Source organism: Eutrigla gurnardus (genome assembly GCF_963514095.1).
Source record: "Eutrigla gurnardus genome assembly, chromosome: 3".
NCBI classification, from domain to species: Eukaryota; Metazoa; Chordata; class Actinopteri; order Perciformes; family Triglidae; genus Eutrigla; species Eutrigla gurnardus.
This window is the reverse complement of record NC_139917.1, coordinates 15013399-15039950: the sequence shown is the minus strand read 5'-3', so window position 1 is coordinate 15039950 and position 26552 is coordinate 15013399. Positions and strand designations below refer to the sequence as shown.

The 26552-nt window shown below is 41.4% G+C and overlaps 4 protein-coding genes across 7 annotated transcripts in view; 2 read left to right on the top strand and 2 right to left on the bottom strand.

The window, feature by feature from the left end:
• The window catches only part of ten1 (TEN1 subunit of CST complex), a 233303-nt gene that overhangs the window by 62578 nt on the left and 144173 nt on the right, over positions 1 to 26552 (bottom strand). The window lies entirely within an intron of this gene.
• LOC311011489 (uncharacterized protein) lies at positions 77 to 5852 on the bottom strand. Of its 2 annotated transcripts, XR_014596896.1 has the most exons (6): positions 5510 to 5852; positions 4190 to 4870; positions 2968 to 3054; positions 2187 to 2378; positions 788 to 1973; positions 77 to 753 (listed from the first exon to the last, which is right to left on the bottom strand). XR_014596896.1 is itself a non-coding variant. In XM_084006455.1 (5 exons), exons 1-5 carry the CDS (start codon positions 5580 to 5582, stop codon positions 1786 to 1788), a joined length of 1221 nt encoding a protein of 406 aa, XP_083862581.1. In that variant the 5' UTR covers positions 5583 to 5852; the 3' UTR covers positions 77 to 1785. The 2 variants fall into 2 exon arrangements, 1 of the variants encoding a protein (XP_083862581.1); XM_084006455.1 differs by having other exon boundaries at positions 77 to 1973.
• Positions 3476 to 14996, top strand: LOC311011487 (importin subunit alpha-1-like). Of its 2 annotated transcripts, none has more exons than XM_084006452.1 (11): positions 3476 to 3523; positions 8623 to 8730; positions 8819 to 8959; positions 9530 to 9618; positions 10271 to 10539; positions 11095 to 11189; positions 11327 to 11590; positions 12639 to 12872; positions 13211 to 13393; positions 14160 to 14309; positions 14590 to 14996. In XM_084006452.1, the coding sequence occupies exons 1-11, from the start codon at positions 3491 to 3493 to the stop codon at positions 14674 to 14676; spliced, it is 1653 nt and encodes a 550-aa protein (XP_083862578.1). In that variant the 5' UTR covers positions 3476 to 3490; the 3' UTR covers positions 14677 to 14996. The 2 variants fall into 2 exon arrangements, with proteins under 2 accessions (XP_083862578.1, XP_083862579.1); XM_084006453.1 differs by lacking the exon at positions 3476 to 3523 and adding an exon at positions 8265 to 8281 and having other exon boundaries at positions 14590 to 14994.
• Positions 18910 to 26552, top strand: part of LOC311010382 (E3 ubiquitin-protein ligase SMURF2-like) — a 55437-nt gene continuing 47794 nt past the window's right edge. Inside the window, exon 1 of one of the 2 annotated variants that reach the window (XM_084004851.1) lies at positions 18910 to 19286. In XM_084004851.1, the coding sequence (XP_083860977.1) occupies positions 19235 to 19286 (52 nt within the window). In that variant the 5' untranslated portion in view covers positions 18910 to 19234. The remainder of the gene's footprint in view (positions 19287 to 26552) is intronic. The other variant, XM_084004850.1, reaches the window with a different exon arrangement.

Here is a 26552-nt window from a genome sequence, read left to right as displayed (position 1 = left end):
GTGGTTCAGCCCAAATTAGAGTGTCTCCTTCCCATGCAATCACTGGGAAAGATAATGAGGATCAATGCCTCGGTCAGTGCAGATGAACGTGATAGCATGAGTGGAGTGTTTGTGTGGAGACAAATGAATTCCTCACGGGGTCGTCGAGTACAAAACAAATACACATTTCTTTATTGGGTTCATGTATAGTAAAGCAATGTAAGTGTTCAGTGCAAGTTTTCCCTCTTGTGAGCTCGGGTTGGTATAACAATCAAGCCAGAGAATTCTGATTAAATAAGAAGCTATCCCTTCAGAAAAACAGGCCCGACACACCCCCTCTCCTGCTTCAACCCCCTCCATGTGTCCTTTTACGTAACCCGTCTTTATTTCTCCTCCACCTCGCCCCCCGTCTCCCTCTTTCTCTGATCCTGCCCAAATAGTTTATGTTGCCTTGTTTGAGCTTTGAGCCACCCGGAGGAGGACGTGTTTAGGTGTAAGCAAGAAAACACGAGCCGTCCCAAAGAGGAGCAGTGACGGAGGCCCTTTTCCGAGTCATGTGTCCAGGTGCGGAGAGGATCAGATTCCTTTGATTAGATTTATGGCTTAGGTCCTCTACAACAACACACACACCCACCTCCTCATTCAGCGAGGCCCCTTTTGATGTCCCGTTCTGCTCGGGCCAATATTTCATCGTGGACACATAATTAAAGTTAGAAAAATAAGCCGCTCTCTTGACAAGCAAAGGTCCTGTGCTCTCTCTCTCTCTCTCTCCCCCTTTTCCTCCCTCCTCCTCCTCCTCCTCCTCCACTGGGTTGTCACTGCTTTTTCGGGCCCTTCATTCCTTCCCTTTGGTCATTGTAATAATAGTGCATTTCCTGCTTGCCAATAACAACCACACTCACAACATGCACGGCAAGGAGCGTTACGAATCAATAATACTCGGTGCAATACGACATTTTGCTTCCTATCAATTTAGAAGCATCATCAATGAATCAAGAGAATCAACATGATTAAAGTTTTGGATACGTACAGTAAGATCCAAGGTTCCTACATGACATGTATTGAGCTACTCCCAAAATATGATATAGCCAGTATGTTTGTATGGAAAATAAGTTTCTCTTCAATATCGTGTAAAAGTGTTGTCTTCTGGTATTCAACAGTGAATATGGGAGCATGCTACGGAGAGCTACAGCTAGAAACACAGCAATAAACAAATGATCTTCTATGTATGCACGTGCATACGGGTGTGCTTGGATTATAGTGGGAATAAAGAGGCTGGATCTGACTGTGTTTCTCTCTCAGCACAGATATCGGCTTGCTGAAGGCACATGAATGAAGAGGAAACATGCCAGTGTTACTGCTGATGCGAGATGATCAAATATGCCCATTCTATAAATACATTTTGTGGCTAAAATGTCGACATAAGAACCATATTTCCTTTGAAAAACTGAGCCAACTTTCTACCTTTTTAATGTAGGGACTTCATGAACCAGCCATGAGTAAAGTTTGAATGACTATTTGGAGAGAATAACAGTGGGCACGCCCTTCTTAGTCGCCCCAAACATTATAATATGATGGTGAAAAATCCCTTTAACTGAAGCTGCTTGTGTTTTCTATCAAAGAGAGCACAAGTCAGTAGTTCAGGAACTTTACAGAGAAGTCAAAAAGATAGCAGTCCATATGAAAAATGAATCCTTGCCTTCCGCAAAATGTCTTCTGTCTTGCACAATACTGAAGGGTTAGTTATGATCAGTAAGCTGCAATGTCTCTTCCCCTGCAGCTGGGGGCGATAGTCTTATCTGTGGTTCACCTACACCTGGAGCGGGTGGCCTCCAGGGCTTTCTGGTGCCTCCGTTTGTTGAACCTCTTGACGTAGTTGTTGCTTCGCAGGAGGCCGTCTCCGGGCTTCAGTTTACCTCCCAGCAGGTTCAAAAGGTCACTGGGAAGATGGCGCCTCCGGTGGTAGATCTGGCCCATTATAATGTATCTGGTCCCTTGGGAACAAATAGGGGAAATTTTTAGGTGACTGGGAGAAAATGCAGAGTCGAGCAAATTCTAATGTCCCATATAAGTTTTAATACTTTAATTAAGCACTGGATTTATAACAGCAACCCAATTGGTTAACAGACAGTTTCTCAGTTTACATAGTTTCATTTTAGTTTTAAAAAGACGGCCCTTTTGTTTGATGAGGCTTCTGTTACGCTCACCGAGTTTGATGTCGGGGCAGGGCTTGCTGCACTTGTAGGTGTCCAGGACCAGAAGGCGAACTTTGAAGAAAAAGCTGTCTGTGGTCACGTAGAGACGACTCATCTTGTAGAAGCCGTCGCTGCTCACCATCAGTGTGATGAGGCGTATCCCTTTACGCAGCACATCGATGTCGTGAACGATCCCGTTGACAGCTGTTAAAGGGACGAGACAAACATCGTATGTTAAAATGTTGGAGATGTATGCCTACATACAGAATGTGCACATGTGTATGTAAAGGAATAGTTGGACATTTTGGGTAATAAACTGATTTGCGAGAGTGAGACGAGAAGATCGATACCACTCTCATGTTTGTTTTTGTTTTTTTTGGGGGTGGGGGGGGAGCTAGCCTAGCTGTGTCCAACTACTTCTTCAAACTGTTACTTGCAGGCTCAAAATTCATGTTGCCACACCTAATGCTACATACCAGAGGTGTGCATTCACATGAGTCACATGACTTGGACTTGAATCACAAATTTGATAACCTGACAAAATTAGAAAAGAATGAAATGAATCACCGAACGCCAACGCTGTTCATTGCCAGCAAGTTGACACTTGCAATTGCTTCTGGGTGAAGAGCACATTATGGCTTGTTTAGGACTCAAAACTCAAAGCTTAGGACTTGTCCCTCTGGACTTGCTTCTTGAGTGCAAATAATAACTGGTCAGGGCTCCTTCAGCCATTCCTACATTTGACATGAGTCTGTATGACAACGTGCATCTTTGTCTCTGGCTGGGTACATACCAAACTCACTGTAGCAGTAATACTCTCTCTCCTCCTTCTCCTTCCTGCACTCGCTCATGCAGAAGGCGTCATGTGTGAAGTCGGATTCTGCGGAGAAGAAGACAAACAGAGGATGGGATGGAGGGATGAGAAGAAAGAGAGGGTGGCCGTCTGCTGCCAGAATCTCATTCCAGCGTCATTAGAAGAGGACAAGGTCGTCATTACAAAACCCAGGCGTCGCATTCCTCCACGTGGGACTGGAGGAGGTGGTGTGTGTGTGTGTGTGTGTGTGTGTGTGTGTGTGTGTGTGTGTGTGTGTGTGTGTGTGTGTGTGTGTGTGTGTGTGTGTGTGTGAACCAATTAAAAAAAAAGAAATTCATCTATTTTTTCTATCTTTTTTTAAAGTGTTTTATGACAGTGGATGGGATGACATGCAGCCAAGGTCTCAAACCGGTGGCAATGACACGGGCAGTACATTAAACCCAAAGGCTACCAGGATGCACAAACAATTTGGCTTTCACATTGTTGTGTTGGTATACTCCATATGCCCAACTGCATGTGCACAAGCACTGTCAAGGTGAGATGTTCATATGTCCCCTTAAATGCTGTATTTATGAGTCGTTTGTCACCATGGCTGTCACCATCTTAGTTCTTTGCAACCAGAAGTGACACGAGAGGGTGGAGCTGTGTACAACTAAAATGTTAAAATGAACTTTCATGAACTGAAAACACACTGCGAAAGGGTTAAAGTTGTAAGATGAAACTCAGACATTCTCCCAGACCGGACAACACCCAGGTTGCAACCTGTCAATCACAAGGCAGCCACGCCCTAAACTAAAGCATAATCTGCTTTCTGGTCTATTTGACTCTAAATGGACCATAATTTACTAAATGAATATCACGCTGGATTGAAGAAGACTTGACTACTTGACTACTACTTGAGACCATAAACTCATGTTTGCTATGTTTACTGAGATAATAAATCATATGAGAATTAGGCTCATTTTCTCACAAACTTTTCAATCAAACTTCTTTTTGCAACCAGAGGAGTCGCCCCCTGCTGGCCATTAGAAATAATGCAAATATATGGCTATTCAGCGTTGGCTTCACTTTTCTGAACCCGAGGTTGCTGTCTGGAAATAATAACTCAATAAAGTTACATTCAGATATGCTGCTGCATGCGTGGATCCTGTTTTAATAAGAGGCCGGCCTCCAGGGTCAGGACAAAACAAAGCTCCCATACCTCGCCTCAGGATGTCGAACTGGTAAAGCAAGCTGGACGAGCGCCGGTTGAAGATGACTGGCGGGCGGCTGTTGTTCCGGGTCGCTGCTCCAATACCAGACTGATAGAGACTGGACTTCCCTGGCCGGTTCTCCTCTGGATCCAGTCGTCGGTTGGGGGGTTCCCTGCGTGGGGAAGGGGCCGGTTGGTGGGGCTGAGCCTGGGGCTGTGTGTGAGGTGGACTCCTGGGTCTGGAGTTGGGGTGTCCGTCTGGTTCACTCTGCTGAGGAGGGCTGATGTTGGACTGGGTGTCCTGGTTGGTTTTCTGCACAGTGCGGTTGGTGGCAGCACCTGTAACTCCTGTCAGCGGAGTTTTGGGAAGCAGACCAGCAGCTTCTCCTCTGGTTTTCTCACTGTTGTGCTCCACCAGACGGTCACTCTTGGGGCCTTTTTTGCTCTTGTTGTGGGAGCCCTGGTGGCCGTGGTGGCCGTGGTGACGAGGGATGGGAGCCAGGTCACTGTGCTTTGGCCAGACAGCAGAGGGTAGAGGATGGAGGGTTAATTTGGACTCGCTGGTCTTGCTGCTCTTCTCTAGGAGCTCGTTAATGGGCAGGGAGGGCTCTTTAACCACCATCCGGCTCTGGTTGCTCAGAGCTGGATCCACAAAGCTGGTCTGACCTTTTTCCATCAGAGTGTACAGCTCTGGGTTGACACAAACAACAAGTTGTGATTCCATTAGACATTTCCTCTGATTTCTTATGGCATGTTAATGTTATATCAAAACCCCTCTGCTCCAACAATGGATTAATATAATTTAAATCCTCCGTTCCTTTGAACACCTTTCTTTAGTTTGATTAATAAATGATGGCAAGTTGTTGGGTACTTTATTCTACAGTATGACACCCATCGTCCTTAGCATGAGTGGGTTGCAAATGTCCTACAGCTTAGATGTAAACATGAATCCATCAAAGTTGTGAAATGATGCCAACTATTCAACTTAGCATTTTAAGTAAATCACAGACTTGTTTTGGGATGTCATATTTCCTCATGGAAATTATGCAGACAAGCCTTAGATTATTTAACCTTTTGTGTGTGTGTTTTTTTTTAAGAATAACAGAATAACACAGATGTAATAGATATTGTATTGGTGAGATGCAAAACTACAGATTCCCCCAGCATTGAACAATGAATCAGAATATACTGCTGTGAAACAACGCTTGTACAATCAATAGACCTCATTAAGAAGTAGGTAACATATAAAGCAGCGAGTGTGGTGGAAGAAAATGTTTCCCCTAACATATAAAATCATATAAAACTACAAATAAAAAAAGGTACACTCACCATTGACAACATGCTCCTCCATCCTGTAAAGAGGAAAGCCTAGAAACAAGAGAAACAGAATAATCCCCATCATCCTAGATGTTCTGTGTGGACACACTTCAAGCTCTGCTGCCGAGAGGGGATTCCTGGGAGTTTTATATGGGGCCGCTCAGGATTGAGATGGGATGGGGTGGAAAAGGAGATGGTGGGACGTCCCTAACGCAGAAGTGAACACTTTGACATGGCACTCCTTTCATTCATCAATGGATTCTAAAAATGCTCCCATTGATGTTTACAACATAAGAGAGGAAATGCACTTCTGTGTAGGTATTCTCTGTTTTTAACCAAGTAGGATTTAAGTAAAAGAGAAGAGGTTTACCTTCTGGTATCTTGTGTGCAAACAAAATATTAAAACTATTCTGGATTGATACTTGCTTGGTTTTCTTTTTTTTACTTGATGGTGGACAATATAGGATACACTCCACTTCAAGGCAAGTGATCCTAACAACTTCTCTACTAACATTAGCCCACCTTAATGCGACGTGGAGGTGACGGTGTAGGCTACATTACTGTATTTGATATCAATGAGTCATCACTGCCCTCTGGTGGCCACAGTGTTGAACTGCAGTACATTTTTCAATTAGACAAATTACCATTTTCCTGTACGTTTTAAATATAGTCCACAAATAAAAGTAATCTGACAAAAACGCAAATAAACAAAATGAGCATTTATTCGCTCTTTGGTGCTCTCATGTTTTAAATTGCAATAATAAATACAAGATACAGTGCAAACTTGTATTTACAGTGTAATAGTGTGAGGATTTATAGAAGAAAATAAAAACAGATAGGTAAATACTAAATAAAAAAATTACATTAAACAAAATGAATCAATTAAGTATACATACTGACAGACTGACTGAAGAGACGGTTAACCTGAGTGTGTTTTTTATACTTTAGTATTTTTGTGTTTATGATGTCCTCACTTTAGTAACTGCAGTTTAAAAGTATTTACGGGAAGAGGAATTCTTGCTCGTTTAGGCTGATTTGGCGTATTGAATGTTTTGCTGCGTTGCTGCAGTTAATCCCAGTGGCCACTGGAGGGCAGTGAAGACCCATGATTGTAGGTACTCTAAGGTCACCTGTCACCTCAACCTCGTGCCTCAACTTGTTGTAACAACCTAATTTCACGGACATGGTAGCCAGGGTAGCTGATGCAAGGGAGCTTCTCCACTTGCATGAGATTTTTGGCCCCTATGAGAGAAAATAATATTAGAATTGAATTTAATCATTATCGTCACATCAATAAATCTGTCAAACTAATGCAGAATAATCCACTTTCAGCAAATGCTTTGAAAATATACAGCGTTGCATTTTTCAGCAATCCATCTGAGGCACGTCTTCTCATGAATTTCCTGAGAGAACCCTGAACACTTACAATCAAAATTCAGTCATTTCTGCTGCTCTGCTCTTCATTTTTACAAAAAAGCACGAGTGAGGTTTCTGACCATCATATCTTCAACAAGGGGTCCAGGACCCCTAGGGGGTCCGCAGAGTTACTGCAAGTGGTCCCCGAAATTATTTGATCCCAAATTTGTTTTCTTCCAAAAATGTAAAATACAGGTATTTCCAAAATACACATGAATACAACCTATAATAATAAGCAAATATAACTCTCCCTGTTCATTTAATATTATGTTGAGAAATTGTGATGTAGAAATACAAAAATATAATTAAAACATGAATTATTATTTTAATGGCTTAGCATTGTGTACATACATCATTACAAAGTATTGATATACATGGCAATATAGACTGCACTGCGCATTATTATTGGCCCGGTTTAATCGGGAAGTTTTATATGATATATATATTATATGATAGGCCTTGGGGGTCCTTGGTCTGAAAACGTTGAAGACCTCTGCTCTACAGTGATGGAGACCTGGCCTTTCTGGCAAGATGCTTTTTTTTAATTATTCATCAATACAATTGCTTTGAGGGAAGTGTCACACACATATCTGCATATATATATATATATATATAGAGAGAGAGAGAGAGAGAGAGAGAGAGAGAGAGAGAGCATCAAACGTGCTTTAACAATGTCTTCCAGAGGTTATGCTTTCGTATTACATACATACTATAGATTTCTGGCATACAGAACATACCATCCAAATTGCAATTGGTGGTTGTTGTTAATTGCAGATGTGGGGGTTTGTGACTATGGAACTGTTCATCCGACATTGTGCCGTACGGACCAACCCTTAACTTCCGCATTTACCTACCCAATCCTGTATTTCATCGCCCAGATAACCATGACAAACAATGTATATTTAAACCCTGAAAAGGAGCTAAATGCGACCCAGATGGGACTCGAACCCACAATCCCCAGCTCCGGAGGCTGATGCCTTATCCATTAGGCCACTGGGTCATTACGTAGTTGCATGTGGAAAACAACCTTTTTAAAAATGAAATGCTGAATCAGAACCAGCGATATGACATACGTTAATGCGCCTTGATTTGAACCACGGATTGTATGTATGGAACACGTTACCCATCGTACAGCAGGCATTTCAGAGATAACCGCAAACGTCTATGAAAACCAACTAGCACACAAGGATGCGGGACCTTTATCTCGCGATACTAACAGTGGTTGTCTTTGACAACGGCTTGATGTTTGAAGATTTTCTTCAAACCATGGGCGGGCTGTAGTCCGGCTGACCAATCACACCTCAGAAAAAACAGGGCGTCATATAAATGACGTCACTGATAAAAAAATAAAAAAAAGAAATCCGTAAGGTAAGCACGTTGCATATTCTGTGTGGCTAAATGTACGTTTAAAAGAAACGTATACTTACATTAACCGTGTGTGTTGTGTAAATGTTGTTGTTTTTGAGTGTATTATCGTTCTTCTTATGAATTTTACCGGGGTTGTTGGGTGTTGGATACCCGGGAAGGCTCCGTGTGCGATGAGCCGCATGGTGTTAGGTAAACGGCTTGGCCTCCCGACTAGCGGCCAGTCAACGGCTAGCATTAGCTAAATCTTGCTAGCTAACTCAAAGTTAACCAGAGCGAGGAAGCGAAAGCAGCCGTTGTTATGACCGTTTAATCTTTAACGTTAAGTGGCTCGTGTGCAACAGGGAGTGTCTGCTACGTTATTGGAATTGATCCAGCTTTCGGGAATGTCAGCCGCCAACGACAGCGGAGCTCGTCTCACCCAGTTCAAAAACAAAGGGAAAGATGCCACGGTAAGTTCATGCAAGCAACAGCCAAGCGTCAGATGGTGAATTGCAGAGCTAATCGTAACAAATGCCGTATTATATTTGACTTCATCAGGAGTTACGTCGCAGAAGAGCGGAAGTCAACGTGGAGCTACGAAAAGCAAAAAAGGACGACCAGATCCTAAAGAGGAGAAACGTCCAGATTCTTCCGGACGAGCCAACCTCTCCTCTCCAAGAGCAAGATCCTAACGCACAGGTAGGCGGCACATCTGATCTGGGTCAGCTCAGCTGCCCCTTTCACACACCAGTCATATGAGTTGGCTGGGGGGGGACAGTAAACAGCACGCACTTGGATAAATGCCACTCGTTTCCATGTGTGCATCATGTCTGAGACGTGTGGTTAGTTAGATTAGCTACAACAGCCTCCATGCCAACACCTAAAGGGAATAAGTCTACTCTCTCAAATTGAATCTTAAGGAAGATTAAAGCTTGGACGCTCTGTTTGTACCTGGTGGCCCAAGGTCAATGAGAAGCCTATCTACTCTACCTCATGATAACAGTGGGAAGGTTGTTTCGCTTCATTGTGGAACACAGACCTGTTGCTTTAAGAAGAGTCACTGTCTAATATAATATAAATATTATACAGTTTTTGTGATGTTATCATAGCTTTGAATTTGCATTCACCAACCATGGCAACATCCAGCAAATATTAGGTCATGTGTTTTGCTACAATTGCTCTGCATGTTCCAGTGAATGTTCATGATTATTTTTTAAATTCTGTTTGACCCCCGGTTTACTAGGTAGTAATCCGCTTATGTTTCCACAGCCTCCTCAGCAATGGTCTTTGGAGGAGATTTTAGGAGGTGTAGAAAGCCCAAACCTAGATCATCAGCTGCAGGCCACACAAGCAGCCAGGTAAGCTCATCATGAAAAGAATCCTGACTGACATGTCTTGACGTGCTAATGTAATACACTTTTTTCAAACATGTAACTGTGACATTGCACACAGTCTAGTAAGTCTACCGTGTGTCTATTCTATTGTTTAATAATACAATAATAATAATAAGTTTTCTGTCTGTATGGTGAATTGGTCTACAACTGTGTTTCATTGTGCAATCCTGTTTCATATAATAAGGAGAACAAATCCTTGAAGATGACCAGTGACATGGTGCATACTTTGTATTCCTCCACCACGTCGTGGCTGTAGGCATTATGTTTTTTGCTTGTCCGTTCATCCATTCTTAATAACACGATATCTCAGAAGCACCTTGAGGGAATTTCTTCAAATTTGGCACAAAAGTCCACTTTTGTTTTTGATCATCTGCAACACTATCTCTCCTAATGTATTAATCGTAAATCTTGACATGGTGTCAAGTACACCAGGTTTCAAGTGTATTCTTTTGTGGACTTGTTTCTATTGTGTTTAGTCTGTTCCCAAACCTGTTGCACATAATAATCCTGCGTAGCTTGTTATTACTCCAGTGACAGTTAACAATGCTACAAGTTAACATTCTCTTTTCTCTTTCCGTTTATTAACTCCACGTCTCTGTGTTTTTTTTCCCCCCAGGAGGCTCCTCTCCAGAGAAAAGCACCCACCTATTGACAGCATCATTGCTGCCAACCTCATCCCAAAGTTTGTTAGTTTTCTGGCACTGTCTGAATGCCCCGACATCCAATTTGAGGCAGCTTGGGCCCTGACTAACATCGCCTCAGGTACCTCCGAGCAGACCACGGCCGTTGTGGAAGGAGGGGCCATCCCAGCTTTCATCAGCCTGGTGGCATCACCCCACATGCACATCAGCGAGCAGGCCATTTGGGCCCTCGGTAACATCGCAGGTACTGTAGGCTGTCAACACCACACATCTCTTCTTTTTTTGAGTCACTCGTTTTGCTTCTGTTGCTCCACGACTGCACTCATCGGTGTATTTGGATAGATGTGATGTGAGGATCTGTTGTAATTGTGGGTAGATGTGCTTCAGTGGTTTTATCTGAAAGCGTTGAGGAAGGAAGGATTTTGAATGAATGTAAAAGGGTGTGTCCTAAAACATCTAAGGTGTGTTGTTGACACATTGAGTTCATAGTCCAAAGGCGATTCATGTGAGATGAAAAGGAACCAATGGTCGATCAGAGTAGCAGCACTGGATGTTTCTCAGTCAGCAATGTATTTGAACAGATCATGTTGAGAAACGGCCCTGGCATTGTAATTGTACAACAAGCTGAAGGTTCTTTCAGTTTATGCTTGGCTCCAAAATGTTTGACAAAATGATGGATTTTTCATGGCAACTCCCTACTGTAATTTTGATTAAGTTACGTTACACTTTTTGTTCTGTTTTGATTGCACTGCTGACAGCACATGACCTGTGAATATCTTATTTTTTTCCCCAAATCTAGGTGATGGATCCAACTACAGAGACCTGGTGATCAAAGATGGCGGTCTCCAGCCACTCCTAGCCTTGCTGTCAGTCCCTGAGCTCTCTGTGTTTCCCGTGAGTGCCCATCAAACATTATTCAGCTGCTGGTTTTAAGAGACATTTCCATTTTCCATGGCACTGCAGCCATGACATTATTATTATGACATTTTGATGTTGTAAAATAACACTTGGCTCCTTATCCACCATTCCAGTATGGCTACCTGCGCAATGTCACCTGGACGCTGTCCAACCTGTGTCGGAACAAGAACCCAGCTCCCCCCTTGGCGGCGGTGCAGCAGCTGCTTCCAGCCCTGGTGCGACTCCTGCTCTACGATGATGGGGAGATCCTGGCTGACACCTGTTGGGCCGTGTCCTACTTGACCGATGGCTCCAATGAGAGGATCGAGGTGGTGGTGCAGGCTGGCCTGGTGCCCCGCCTGGTACAGCTGCTAGGCTGTGGGGAGCTGTCCATTGTGGTACGTGGTGTTGAATTTGTAAAAGTCAAAAGTTACTGTCATTTTGTGACGTATGAAATGTCTACAATACTCATACTGGGTTAGTACAACATCGATATTCAAAGGAATTATTTATAAATGGAGATAACCTTCATCCATCAGTAGCGGCTCTCTTTATTCTGTTTCTGAAATCCTGACAGTGCTTGATGAAAATGTTAGCGCCAGTTAATATAATTGCTTGTCTAATCTTTGGATCCAAGAGTGCTCATTATATGGGGCACATTTGTGTACATCCTCCTGTGTCTTTTGGTCATTACCTCAAACTAGAAGAAAACAACTTTCTGCCCAGTTCATGTTTTTAGACTTCTCTTCTCTTACATTTGTTAACTTTTGTGGTGTGTTGAGTCTAGGACAGATTACTTTTACAAAGGTTCAAGTCTTTTGTGCAGTAGATGTGAAGCATTGTACCTTAAATTAAGCTCATGCTGGGTTTACGCTGGTCGCTGAGAGGCTGCAGTGCACTATGCTACTACATGAGTAGTCGCCTGGCTGTTCACACCAGAAACACATTTCTCATCAAGCATTCTGCTTCTCTGCTGTTGTCTGAAGAGCTAATCTATGTCTGTCTGTCTCTCTGTCCATCTGCTTGGGTGCATCTGTGAGACAAATACATAGAATGAAATCACAACCAGCAATGACACAAGGTTATTTCTAATTAAATATAGTGGATGGATTTTTTAAATTATTTAAATATAATATGTATACTTTTGTTGTAGTTTATCAGTGTATTTTCTTTCCAGATTTGCTTGTAGCAAGCAGAGTAAACTTTACAAAACAAGATAATCAATGCTAAATATCTAGCAGAGACTGTTTTAAATGCTCGTTAATTAGAGACTAGTAATTTTACTTGTCTAGTTATTTTAGCAGCTGCTACAACTACTTGTCATTTGATGGTTGAAATATTTCCATATGACTGCATGGTGGTATCTTGTACAGTTTAAGACAAAATTAAAAGGGAAAAGACATTTTACTACTACAGATTATTGACTTGCTCCTCTTCACCTCCCAGACGCCAGCCCTGCGCTCCCTTGGCAACATTGTGACTGGGACAGACGAGCAGACACAGGTTGTGCTCAACGCGGGTGCCCTAGCCATGTTCCCCAACCTGCTTTGCCACCAGAAGCCCAATATCCAGAAGGAGGCAGCTTGGACATTGTCCAATATCACTGCTGGCAAAGACACCCAGATCCAGGAGGTGATCAATGCAGGCCTGATGCCATTGCTGGTGGAGAACCTTCAACAGGTCAGAAGAGCAGACAGAAAATATACATGCTGCTTGTTACAATGGCCCAAATAATTTTTTCTGCAAAAGTCTTCGATTATTCCTAATATTTAACATGGATACTGGAATGCATGCATGCATTTAATATAACCTGACCAGTCACTTGCCTCTTCCCCAACTTCTCTTTCCTGCCTGCTGTGGATTATGCATGGTTTTCTTATTTTTGGAACAAATAAACAAATAATTTTAGGAACTACTTTATGATGATTTCAGGCTTATTAATGAAGGCTCATTAAGTTTATCTTTAGTGTATCTATATCTTTCTATGGCTAAAAACATCACATGTCATTTCTGTTTAGGGAGACTATAAGACTCAAAAGGAGGCAGTGTGGGCGGTCACCAACTACACCAGTGGTGGGACAGTGGCACAAGTGGCGTACCTGGTCCAGTGCAACGTGCTGGAGCCTCTGCTCAAACTACTGACAGCCAAAGATGGAAAAATCATCTTGGTCATCCTAGATGCCATCTACAATATTTTACAGGTAAATTGTCAAGACCCTGCAAGTTTGCCTTTTGTAGTGAAATCAAAATGCTGCATGTCAAGTAGATGTTAACCTATCCATTTCTATTGGTGTATTGTGTATATGTATAACAATCAACATGCACACACTTTATACTTAATTAAGTTATAGGTAATATATATATATCACTGCGCATTATACTGTATCTGCAATTATTTTTGTCGAGGTTATAAAGCAGTTTAGTCAGTAAGGCACTGAAATACAGTGAACCGCACCAAAACACACTCAAGTAAATTGTTGTGTCAAAGCACAAAAAAACTGAGAAATGTATTTCTGATAAGATACGATGTTAGGAAGGCACATTTTGGATCCAAATTCTTCAGCAGTTTATTCGTCATGTACGATGAGATGTGAGAAACTTGATGAGTGAACTTTGGAAAAAAAGTTCCATCCAGAAAATTCTCTTATTTTACATAGAAATAAATAACGTCTAGAAATAATATGTGCTTTAACTAACTAACTGCACTGTCTATATTTTACATCTAAGGGCAATTTGCCTTTAAATGTTCTCTTACAGACTCTTCTGCCAGCAGAGATTTGTTTTAAACTCTCAAAGAAATAGAGTTTAACACTGTGGCTTTCTGAGATTAGGAAACATGAAGATTTGCAAAGTTTAATCTGTCACATTATTAGCCTGAATGACAGATGGATTCTTGACAGTCACAGATTAAAATGGATGATTAGTAGAACTATTAGTTTAACAGAATTGTTTCCCCTTTCTCCAAAGAATGCACATAAAACTGGTGAGACTGAGAAACTCTGCCTAATGATTGAGGAGTTGGGTGGTTTGGACAAGATTGAGGCGCTGCAGTCCCATGACAGTGAAGCCGTCTACAAGTCCTCTCTTAACATCATAGACCGATTCTTCTCTGCAGAGGTAAGTATTAATGAAATAACGGTTACCTTCAAATGAGCCATGCAGAAATCATGGCTAAATTGTGTTTATACTTGAGTTTATACTTGATATTCTTAAATAATAAAACAAGATATTGCTTATGTGATCTGTCTTTGTCACTCAATCTTCAACACCCTTTCTTGGCTGATAGAAATAGTCTAAGTCCACAGAATCTATTTTAATCCATCAAATGATTCCCAAAACATGTAAGATTTTGTTAATCCTCTAATGCTCATCCAGTCCTGTCCCTCTTGTCTTTCAGAATGAAGAGGAGTCTGTGGTTCCTGATAGTACCGGAGACAACTATACATTCAAGATGCTCGAGGATCAAAGCACTTTCCAGTTTTAACACATCTTTGTAACATAAAAAAAGTCATACCTTGTTCATATTTTTGTATTTTTCTTAAACATTTCATCCTTGTACGTGACAGTACAAAGACAAAATCTCCGTTTTAAAGAAATATTTGTAAATAAATGTTGCTAATGCACAAGTTTTATTTTTGTGATGAATCTTTCAGATACAAACAGGTTATGTACAGGGGAATGCGACTGTGAAATTGGTGAGGTGTTTAAATTCTTATGAGAGTTGACTGTGTCCTTGTGACCACTAGGTGACACTGGTTATACATTGCTCTTATTAGCCTACATGCTACAAGGTCTCCCGTTATGTTTATGGTACATTATTATATACAAGTATTTTATGAATGAAATCTGTTTCAATGCATTCACACTACATTTGAACAGTTTAGTTGTTCAACAGCTTGATTGAAGTCAGGACAAATGAGACTTCAGTCTGGCACACGGAGTCTTCTTCCTGATGGCAGAGTAACAATGATTAAATTATTAGTCGTAGTTGTAGGACTACTACTATCGATTATGCAGGTTCGTGTCTTCCTGACTGGTTTAAACTTTACCAATGTGTTGCATTTTAGCTTGTCACATTACCCTTTGTATCAAATCTTTATCTAGAAACTAATGTCAAATAAATGTAGTGGAGGAAAAAAAATGTAGAGTTGAGTGACAAAGCGACAGCAAATGGATGTAAATGTAAAAGTTTAATTAAAAATTCAACTTAAGTAGCCTACAGTACAGTTAGAGTTGAATTTTCTTGATTGATCCAGCACCTGATCACTCAATGATCGTTCCAAGGATTTTTTCTGCATAAAATCTGGAAAAGCCCTCCAATCTCACCAGGATGTCAATTGTGGTCTGCATATTAGAAAACACTTTAGTTCAGGACAACATAGGAAAACACAAACAAACAAGAGGACACATTACCAGCTTCATTAATGTTAAATTAACAGATGTAATTATATGTATGTGTGATCAAGTAACTGTAAGCTACATTCTGTTAGACTGGTGACATTTATGGATACCTTTATGTCTTTGTTCAACTGAAATTGGAACATACCTCTGGCACCATGACATCAATGATGAAGTCAATGTTTGGGAGGAGGCTGTAATCCAACGACAACGTTGGCTTTATCACATCAATGAGGTCATTCATCTGTTGGACATAGTAAGGGTAAATAAACATTAATTCATATTCAGTTAGGCTATAGTCAAAGACACACAAGATGGCTCAAATCTAAAAAGAGTCTAATCACGTAAGCATATCTCCACAAATAACAATGAAAACATAATAAAAGATTACTTACACAGATTGTTGGAATGGGCCTGGGAATCCAAGTGAATCGTGGATTTAGAATGAGCATATGGCATATGATCAATATGATCACACCTGGCATCAAAATTGGAAATGGCTCCTGATTGGCCAGGAACTTAATCACCAACCGTTTCCTTCATTTCATTGGTTTAGAGGCAGTGATCATGCAGCCATGGCATGATCCAAAAACCAACTGAAAATTAATCTTCAGTTCTCTCCAATAAGGAGTTAGGCTAAGTGGTCCTGATCGATTGACACGGACCTGCATAATTGAAAGTACTACTCATACAACTACGACTAATAATAATAATAATTTAATCATTGTTATTGTGATTTCTATTAATAAAAAAGTGATCAATAACATTGGATAGACAAACGATTATGGCTTCTCACATTTAGGCTATTCTGCTAACACAGTGAGAAAAGGGAAAAGTTGTATTAAAAACCACTGTGCAACTGGTCAGGACCAGTGTCTTTAGCGCCCCTAGTGGTTGTGACCACTGGTCCCTGCCAGAGACCAGCTGGTCCTGACCACACGGTACTTCATAATCAATAATAATAACAATATTAATCATAATAATTCTGATATAGTGTATTTTATAGACAAAAGATTATGATCTGACATTTATCCAACAGTGCTGCCAAAACGACTGGAAAGGGGAGAAAATACTAAAGCTGCTTCACAGACCACAGGGACCACAGGGCAGATCACTGAGGAGCTGGTCAGGACCAGTATCTTTAGCGCCCCTAGTGGTTGTGACCACTGGCCGTGCCAGAGACCAGCCTGTCCCTGGACAGACCACGGAATCTGCTACAACCCCTTCTCCTAGATTTTAATGTCTGATCTGCATTCATTGTAAACATTCCACAAGGTGGTGCTATATCCCTCTGCTTTGACAGTGAGATCACTATTTTGGATACAATGTGTCGAAGTGTAAATGAAGCTCTTTTCACTTGTTCATCATGTATCACCTTTTTAATTGTAGCACAATAAAAAAGTTTGGGGTAGGAGGAGGAGCTTGTGTGCGCATGCTGTGAGCGTGACAGCGATTTAAAAAAAAAAAAAAAAAAGAATGGAAAAAGAAGACGAACGGCTCACCACTGCGACTCTGTTCCCATCGTTCATGTTAAAGAGCTGTTCAATAGATTTGGTTCGTTTGTGAACGTCACAACTCTACAGGCACCGCACCTCGGACAACGTTGGTGCCAAAAGCTGAAGGAGCCACTTCACTTGTTTTTGTGTACCCTGCTCCAGAAAACTAATGTATGGCAGCAGCGGGGGGAAAAGTATTGAGTCGTCATGCTTCAGACCTGGGTCACATAGCTTCAGTGCATGCTCTCTCCCATACATCCACCTTACCGGGAGCGACGGCTAAAGGTACCACAGCTACATCATTGACTGACCGTGTGTGTGAACAGAAGATCCGCGTGACAGCGTTTATAGCTGAACACGGTCTCTGCTTCACAATGGCCCGGCCACTTGTGGAGCTACAGTCTATTGAGGGAACCATGAACCGTTCATGGTTCCCTCAATAGATGAATGATCATGTTGCCGTTCATGATGAACGCCAACATGTACTGTGACATAGCCTACTGAAGCAGAGCATGATCCCCTCCCTTCAGAAACTGGGCCCAGGGCAGTAGTCCAACAAGATAACAACCCCAAACACACCTCCAAGACGACCACTGCCTTGCTAAAGACACTGAGGGTAAAGGTGATGGACTGTCCAAGCATGTCTCCAGACCTAAAACCCTATTGATCATCTGTGGGGCATCCTCACATGGAAGGTGCAGGAGCACAAGGTGTCTAACATCCACCAGCTCTGTGATGTCATCATGGAGGAGTGGAAGATGTTTCCAGTGGATACCTCAGAAGCTCTAGTGAACTCCATGTCCAAGACAGTTAAGGCAGTGCTGGAAAAAAATGGTAGCCACACAAAAAATTTACACTTTGGGCACAATTTGGACATTTTCACTTAGGGGTGTACTCACTTTTGTTGCCAGTGTTTTAGACAGAAATGGCTGTGTGTTGGGTTATTTTGAGGGGACAGCAAATTTACACTGTTATACAAGCTGTACACTGACTACTTTACATTGTATCAAAGTCTCATATCTTCAATGTTGTCCCATGAAAAGATATAATAGAATATTTACAAAAATGTGAGGGGTGTACTCACTTTTGTGAGATACTGTAAGTGTAACTGTTTTTATGGGAAAAAAATATTTTATTTTGTATTTTATTTAATTTATTTTATTTTGTATTGTATTGTATTTTATTTATTTTAATTTATTGTCAATGTAAGAATGTTAGTTTTTCAGATGCTCATATTTCATTATTAAAAACTTTGAAATTGTTATTCCAACTTCTTGATGTGATACGTGATTGATACTCTCAAAGTGCACCAGATTAATTAATTTAGATTGCAAATGTTCCGAATTTTCTTCCCCCGGAGCCCAGACACCCAGGCATTTTTTTTCAATTGCTGATATTTTAATATCCAGTGATTACTCAAATATTGAGGAAATATTAATTGTTAGTTTAAACCTAAGTGAGTTTACAGTAAAAGCAATAAAAACAATGATATCCTTCAACACGGGGGCGGGCACACTCATTTTTCAGGCACAGGATTGTTTCCTGCTTCAAGCCCTGCTATTCTATTCAAAGTAAAATCATCGCATGATTTGTAAAATTGAAACAAAGTGTTTTTTTCTGAATGTTGTGCTGTGATTGGTGTTATATAGTCATAATTATTAATATTGTTTGGTCATATTCAGAAAATATAGAACGCATGTTTGACAATTATTTTATCTTGAAATACCGTACCGGATGTGCTCTTACAACGTCTTCGCCTGCCTGCCTGCCTGCAGTAGCTCGGTCTTTACCACCATCACGACCAACTTCAGTTAAAGCAGCACAGGCAGCGCAGACGCCTGTCTGGATGGAGGGCAGACCGTCCACTTGATTTGTATCAGTACCCGTGGCTCGCCGCGAGAACGGCCTTTCGGGACATAATTAATTATTTGCATTTTGCGGGAAAGGGAGACTCATGTGAGAGTATTATTCCGGCGACGATGATACCATTGTGCATGCACAGTCGGTGTGATTTGCTATGGTGATACTACAAGCTACCCCAAGCTAGCAGAGGGCTTGTTTTGGGAGATACCGTTTCGAGACTCGTACGCTGACTAATGAATTAGACGCTTTTTTGTGAATCTACATCAAGCTGGAACACGAAGTGGAATGTCTAGCCAAGGAGTTAGGAGAAATGGCCCAGTGAAGCTGAGGTTGACAGGTAAGCGAATTTAAACCCCCTCCTGCGCTGCCGCTCAGAAACGGTAGCTAGTTAGCCTGCTAGCCCAACAGGCTAACATATGATGATGGTGCCGCTGGGCACTGGCGCATGTGTCTGTGTATCAATATATACTATGCATACATGCATGCATACATATACACACACACACACACACACACACACACACACATAAATATATATATATATATATATATATATATATATATATATATATATATATATATATATATATGTTTATGTAGATATGTGTCTATATATGTATATGTGGATATGTATCTATATATGTATATGCACGTATTTTACAGCACTTTATTGCTTCATTGTTATCCAAGTGTAACCTAACCTGCTAAGCAGCATTGAAAGACATTCAGTGAGCGTTGCTCGTTAGCAAACATTAGCTATGACAGTAACGCTGTTTATCTTGCATTATCCTCGGGGGCTAATGTTGACGTTACTTGCCATCTTTGATAATTGGGGCTCTCGCTTACATACTTACGCTTTACATCAGCAAGTACTTATTGCAGTAGTCTCTCAGCGTAATTTATATGGTTATTTTTGATCACTTGTTTATCCGTGTCGTCATTGAAACGGAACAGACATGTCCTCTTCTGTGTTGCCATGTTACAAATAACATTTCAGGAGGTAGAAAACCTACCGTGTGGGGCTTCATACTTGGACTTTTGTGGGTGTGGAATCACAAAAAAAGCGGACATCTTATCCCACATGTCCATTCATGACCATTCATAAAGAAGAATGGTGGAACGACATAGAAGAGATACCACTATGTGCACACATTGCAGTATAGCTTTTGTAACAAGTCACATGCTTAGCTTTGAAGAGCTGTGGTCTTACAGGAGAGAGATGGCATTGTAAGTTTAACTTGCGTGAATGCATTTGTGCAGGTATCCAGCCCTCCACCCCCAGCGTCTTCTGGTGGCCGCCACTTCAAATGTTAAATCTGATGGTGTTCAAAAGCCACTACTGTTGAACTGAAGAAGAGAGCAGAGAACCTGTTGTCTCATTTTGAAGAGGTCTTCTTTTTATTTTGGTGATAGACCATTGGTATCATTTCATGTCCCACAACATTGCAGAATAAGTCACAACATAGTGTAACGACAGGTGTTCTGTCATGGTGTGATTTTTGGAAGCATAAGCCTACATGTGAATGTAGTGTCTTCTCATTCACCGCAGTGTCCTATGAGTGAACATGTTTATTTACCTAGGAACGTAGTGTAATACTGTAAAGAGAAAATAAATCTCAAAGCCCCAAAAGCTACCCTGCTTGTCTGCCCTGGGTCGCTCCCCCCCTCCATATGGGGAATGGTTTTAAATGGGCTGCAGTGGTCTTCAGACGGAATCCCAGGAATGTGAAACCTCAGAGGAAATGTGAGTCTTTCACGATTATAGACACATCCTCTGTCTGTCTTTCGCGAGAGAGAAAGGATAAGGGAAGCTGTGTGTGTGTGTGTGTGTGTGTGTGTGTGTGTGTGTGTGTGTGTGTGTGTGTGTGTGTGTGTGTGTGTGTGTGTGTGTGTGTGTGTGTGTGTGTGTGTGTGTGTGGGGGGGGGGGGGGGGGGGGGGGGGGGGGTTGGGTTGGGTTGGGAGAGAGAGAAATTGGGGTTCATATGGCTGTGAGTGACCAGAACTGCTCCTAACACAGTGATCAGTGATACTAAGTCTACATTTAGACCTGTGCATTCATTTAAACTCTACATGTGTGTTTAGTTGTGGCCACACTTGATTTATATGGCTTAGACCGTGTGCATTTAGACCTGACATTGCCTACCAGCCAAAGGCCAGTTTTACCCCATCATAGTTTGCATGTTTTTTTTTCTCTGTCAGCGAGAATTAGAATTTGTTAAACCAAAAGCTTTGTTCTAAGGAGTTAAGATATTCGGACCTGTTGCTTTGCTACATAATTGTTTTTCTCAGGGTTTGAGGTTTATGCTCATGAAACAGTTTGACAATATGCTTCTGACAATATGAATTATTGGCTAGACTTGTTAGTGTCTGCAAGCCTCTAGCATTTAGAATTAAAGAATGCCCAGACTGGGCTTAACATGCAAAAAAATATATATTTTAAGTCAGACCTTGGTCTAAAATATGTAGTATTTGCTTGTCATTCTGTTACACAATTATGAATAATATTCTATCTGGTACCTTGTTAGTAAATTTCTCTATGCTTATCATCCAACTTTGCTTGTTTTTTCTGTGGCTACAGGTCTTTGCAGAAACACTGTGAAGGCTTATCACTGTGCTGTCACTAATAACCTTAGGGGTGTAACGGTACACTGAAGTCACGGTTCGGTATGTACCTCGGTTCAGACATCACAGTTCGGTACGAGTTCGGGGCAATGGAGAGGACGGAAAAAAAAACAAAAATGCAGAAGATTTGTACCACCTAGTAAAAATTGTACCACCTAGTGTCATACAGTCTCTCTCCTGAGCTAGTTGCAACAGCCTGAACTGCGTAATCTAAGATGTAAACAGTAGCGAGGAGGCGGAGCTCTGAATCCACTGAAAACGACTGTAGTACATATTCCAGGCCCTTATGTGGCGCTGTTTCTGCTACAAAAATACACCAAAAACGCAGAAGAAGAGACGGAGCTTGACCGGATGTTTGCCGTTGCTATGGCAACACGTGAAAGCTACGGCTACTATCCACCCGATCAATAAATACCCATAAGATGACAGTTTGGCCTGTATGAATAAAACCAACACCCTAAGGACCTTACCGAGGCGTTGTCACACGTTGTGATGGATTAATTAGAAAAATAAATGCGTTGGTTGTTTGTTATCATCGTAAAAAAGTAGCAATTCTGAAACTTTTTTTCCCGGAATATCGCCCCCCTCTCTTGGCTCCGGTTTTTTCATACGGTGGCCCTAATACGCCGTCGTACAGAGGAGCAGAATATTTGCTACAGCACGTTCACGAGCACGCAGGCCGCCGTTGTTGTTACGAGACGTCGCGGGGGAAGAAATCGGGGTCGTCGAAGAGCGGGGCGATGACGTCAGCGTATGCATATTTGCCGTCTACATGAAAACGAACACGAAACAGAGGGGTGCCGTTTTTTTCTTTTTCACCCTGGGACCTGGTTTCAAAAAAGTGTGTTTTCAGGCCCCGGAAACGCGGGATCTGTATGGACGGCAGGCCGAAACGCACAAGACTTGTGCGTTTACACACAAAAAAACATTTCCGTGTGGACGGCCTCCAACAGTAGTTCCGTAATTAATTTGCGTGCCAGTTTTATCTATTTTTATACCATGTATTCTCCGTGTAAATCCACGCACCGAACCGTGACCCCCATACCGTTTAGGTTCAATACGAATACATGTATCGTTACACCCCTATAACCTATATCAGTTTCCAACTAGGGCAAGTTGAAGCTCTTGCTTTATTTCTTTGCATTTTGCTTTTTCAGTCACAAGTGCCCACTGCACTTTATTTCCATTTTCTCAAGTGTAACTAAGACTTATTTAAAAAGAATGACAGTATTGATACCACTGATGTAAACTGAAGCAGTCATTCCATTTTTTTCCCTTGATTGATATAAACTTTATTTTAGTGGAGCAGCATTTTAAAATGAAAGCCTGTGTTTTCATTTTAAAATGTTCCCTCACTAAAGTAAAGCTTTTCTGAGATATGGGAGAGTTGAATCTGAAGTGTGCTTTTGTAGTTTGCCACCCTCGCTGGATCTCATCAAGGCACTGGATTAGAATTTGTGTAGGTTGGACTTAAACACACACTGCAAGATTTTGACCGAATTCATCCCCAGTTTAGTCATCCAACACTGCATTCAAATGCCACCTTTCTAACTTTAAAATCGCATTACGTCTGCAGCATTTTTCTGGCACAGCTGCTCTTGGATTTTTTATTAATGTTTTTTATTAATTTAAACATCAAAGTTTGAGTAGGCGGTGTGTTGTCGTGTCCCCACAGAAATTGCTGCCAAGCTTGTAAAAGTGAGCAATGTTGGGTTGTGAGAGCTGTTATTCCTAATGCTGCAGGGAGCCAACAACTTGTGTAGTTCCCTCTGTCTCCTGCACAGTGAGAGGTGGTGTATGATTTACTGAAATCGAACGGGAACAGGGTGTTTTCCTGCTTTCCTTCATTGAACGGAATCTGAATTTTTTTTAAAATGTGAATGACATGAGGTGTTACAAGGGGACCGATCCATCTCTCACCCCCTTTCCAATATGGCCTATTGGCTGCATTAGTCTACATTTCTTATGCAGCGAGCTAACAACGAATGGAAGTATAATCTCAGGATTCTTCCTGTTCAGGCAAGCAAGGAAACCCACATGTATGTTTTTCATCTGATGTGTGTGTCATATACTAACATTTTGGGAAGCTGGTCCTGAAGTCTATGTGTATTTTGAAATGGGGTAATACCAGGAAGATGGTGCTAAGGACGTAGACCAATCCTCTGACCCTGGCCCAGCATAAGCACTGGGACGGGATGCATTTAAGGGAAGTTATCAGGCACCACTGTCTCGGCATTCACTGTTGGCTCTCAGAAAGTCTCAGCTGTGTGTGTCAGCTAGTTTGTATGTACAAGCGCAATGTGGTGTGTTCTCAAAACAGACGACAAACCAACTTGTATACACATTTGAGCCTCCACAGGATGTTCCACCAGCACGCGATGTTGAGCTAAATTAGGGCTGACGGCTTCCTAAAATATAAAGAATGTATGATACATGGAGTGCACTATGTTGATGAGACAAACCGACATGAGTTGTCAAGCTTCCCGCATGGATTTGAGGAACAATTGTGCATTATAGACGAACTTTATTCACATTGGAATTTTAGAAGAGTTTACAAATGTATGATGAGAGAAAATCTTGTTTTAAATGGTAAATATTTAGTGCCTGTTGGGAAATAACAGAAATACAGTTAATGTCTCTTCATTTGCCTTAATCAGGCAGGTGTGTTATACATAGTCCTTATTAAAAATCAGTCTTGCTCCTGTTCTCTGACTAATTTCTTCATCCTCACCTTGAATGGATTAAGTTTGGTCATATAATTTCTGCTTGCCAGCCTTGCTGGCCTCCCTGTGCAATTTGAATGAAAGTGTATTACATAGTCCCATTTAATCAACACATTGTGAGCTGCCAGTGGTGTGGGGACTTGGACTATGCGTGTGCTCATGGTGTAATTTATTTTGTTACATCTAAGCGGTTTATTTTCCAAGTGGCTTTTACCTACTTTAAACTATACATAGTTTTGACAGTTGAAATGTGGACCAGAGTCAGGGATGATGAATCATCAGCACACAATGGACGTGAGTCATACTGTGACGTGTTTGTGGCGTTGCGCTCTTTTATGTATCCCTGGCACCAGCTTAATTTAGGAACAAACAATGCTCCGAGTCCGGCAGTAAGTGCAGTTTGACCCACTTATGAGGCAATTAATAGACACTGCTCAAAATTCCGTATCGATGTGATATTCAGCTCTAAATTGCTGAGCTTTTCTTAAGATTTTCATCAAATTTATTGAGCCCACATTTCTTCTAAATCTTTGTCTTGAAAATACGACTGCACCAACAACACTGATGATTAACTGGTGCATTTCCAAAAACTGAACATCTGGCCTTAAGAAAGATGAGAGAAGGTAATTTGTTAATTCGATGCAGATTTAAACTTGCAGCATAAGGACGTGCCTTGTAGAAGTTTGCTCATAAACCTGAGCTACCCAGACACTCAGTCTTAGCTGTTCAGTATGCACCACTAAGCCACATTGGAAAAGCAGTATGTTGTTTAGGGAGGGCAGCGGGCGATTCATCTTTGCAGTCAGTGTTTGTGTTATAGAGGGCATGCACAAAACTATGTTTTTAAGCCTACGGTCCACACTGCTTACCTCCTGGCTTCTGCTCTTTCTAGAATCAAACACTTCTTTGACTTGATTACTTTTTTTCTGATCCAGTCTGTCATTGTGATTTCTGAAAATGCAATGTAGCACAATACCTTACTATGCGTCTTCAGACGTGTGACAGTAGACGTTTTCAACTTGGGGAGTGTGTGTTTATTTTACATTCTGGCTTGGTGGCCTGTGTTTGTGCTTCAGCTCAAACATTTTACATTTGATCGGTCCAGACAGAGCAGCCCAAATGGGACAGTCCCCTACTGCTGCTGTCAGACCATCTGTCGTCATCTCTCCCTCCATCAGCTCATCTCATGTTCATCAAGTCTAGATTTTTCTTCTCTGTTAAATTCTTCTCTTTGTCTTTGACCTTGTGGACAGATTTTGTCACTGTGATAGCGTCACAGCCAGGCTAGATATAGCCACAAAGTTAAAGTACCTTCTCTCACTCTCATTCAAACAATCTCAAAATATAATGCTCCAGGATACAAGGCAAATCAAATCTGAAGCGAAAATGAATTGCAATAAATCCCACCTTATTACCAGCTGCAACAGCAATTGTTTTTACCTTGTGAGACTGTGTGTGTCATCATGGCAAGATGTGATCCTGAAGACAACTACTGTAGCAGGAACTACCATAAAAGAGCTTTGTTGAATTTGCCAGTTTTCTTTACTTTGTGTTGACAGGAACGCAGATAACAATTCAGAATATTATGTGATACAGGAAAATGTGGTAATGAACCAAAGGATCGTTAAACATTCATTAATAACATGTCTTTTTTAAAATCAAAGAATAGGCCTACGTTTATTAATCAGAGAATGATTTCTGCTCCGGGTCACTACTATGCACAGCGCCAAGTATATCCACATACAACAAATACCAAACAGCAGTATTCTTAAACAACAAGACACATTTCAACAGTCTGTTTAATATAGGCAAGGCTTGACCAATTAGATTACACCCCTACTTACAACACACCTAATGTCATTTACATCAAAACCTCCATACCAACGGCGTGTGCGGCTGTGGGTGTGGTGTGATACAACTGGCAATACAAGATTTGGAAGTAAATATAACAGTCATGAGAAGTAGGGCTGCACAATATTGGAAAAAACTGACATTGCAATTAGAGCTAGGTGATTTGTTTACAGTTTGGGTCACTGTGTTGTGGTTAGGTTTTGTAGTGCAGTACAGAGCTCTATACCCAAACTTCCTCCAACTTTGTTTAGTCTGCATCACTAGGATATACTTCAATTGACCACACACACACACACACACACACACTCACTCTATGCAGGTTCTATACTCTCATTCAGTGTTCATGTGGCCTCTGTCATCACATGGAAACATTTATATTCACTTTAAGATGCAGCTGTTCCAGCTG

Excerpts from the sequence above, each read along its gene's own strand:
- LOC311011489 (XM_084006455.1), bottom strand. The coding sequence starts at position 5,582 with ATGATGGGGATTATTCTGTTTCTCTTGTTTCTAGGCTTTCCTCTTTAC. Across the intron at positions 2,379-2,967 it reads TTACTGCTACAGTGAGTTTG|CTGTCAACGGGATCGTTCAC; the intron begins GTATGTACCCAG and ends TCCCTTTAACAG. Across the intron at positions 1,974-2,186 it reads CTGCCCCGACATCAAACTCG|GGACCAGATACATTATAATG; the intron begins GTGAGCGTAACA and ends TTTGTTCCCAAG.
- LOC311011487 (XM_084006452.1), top strand. The coding sequence starts at position 3,491 with ATGCCCAACTGCATGTGCACAAGCACTGTCAAG. Across the intron at positions 9,619-10,270 it reads CAGGCCACACAAGCAGCCAG|GAGGCTCCTCTCCAGAGAAA; the intron begins GTAAGCTCATCA and ends TTTTCCCCCCAG. Across the intron at positions 11,190-11,326 it reads CTGAGCTCTCTGTGTTTCCC|TATGGCTACCTGCGCAATGT; the intron begins GTGAGTGCCCAT and ends CCACCATTCCAG.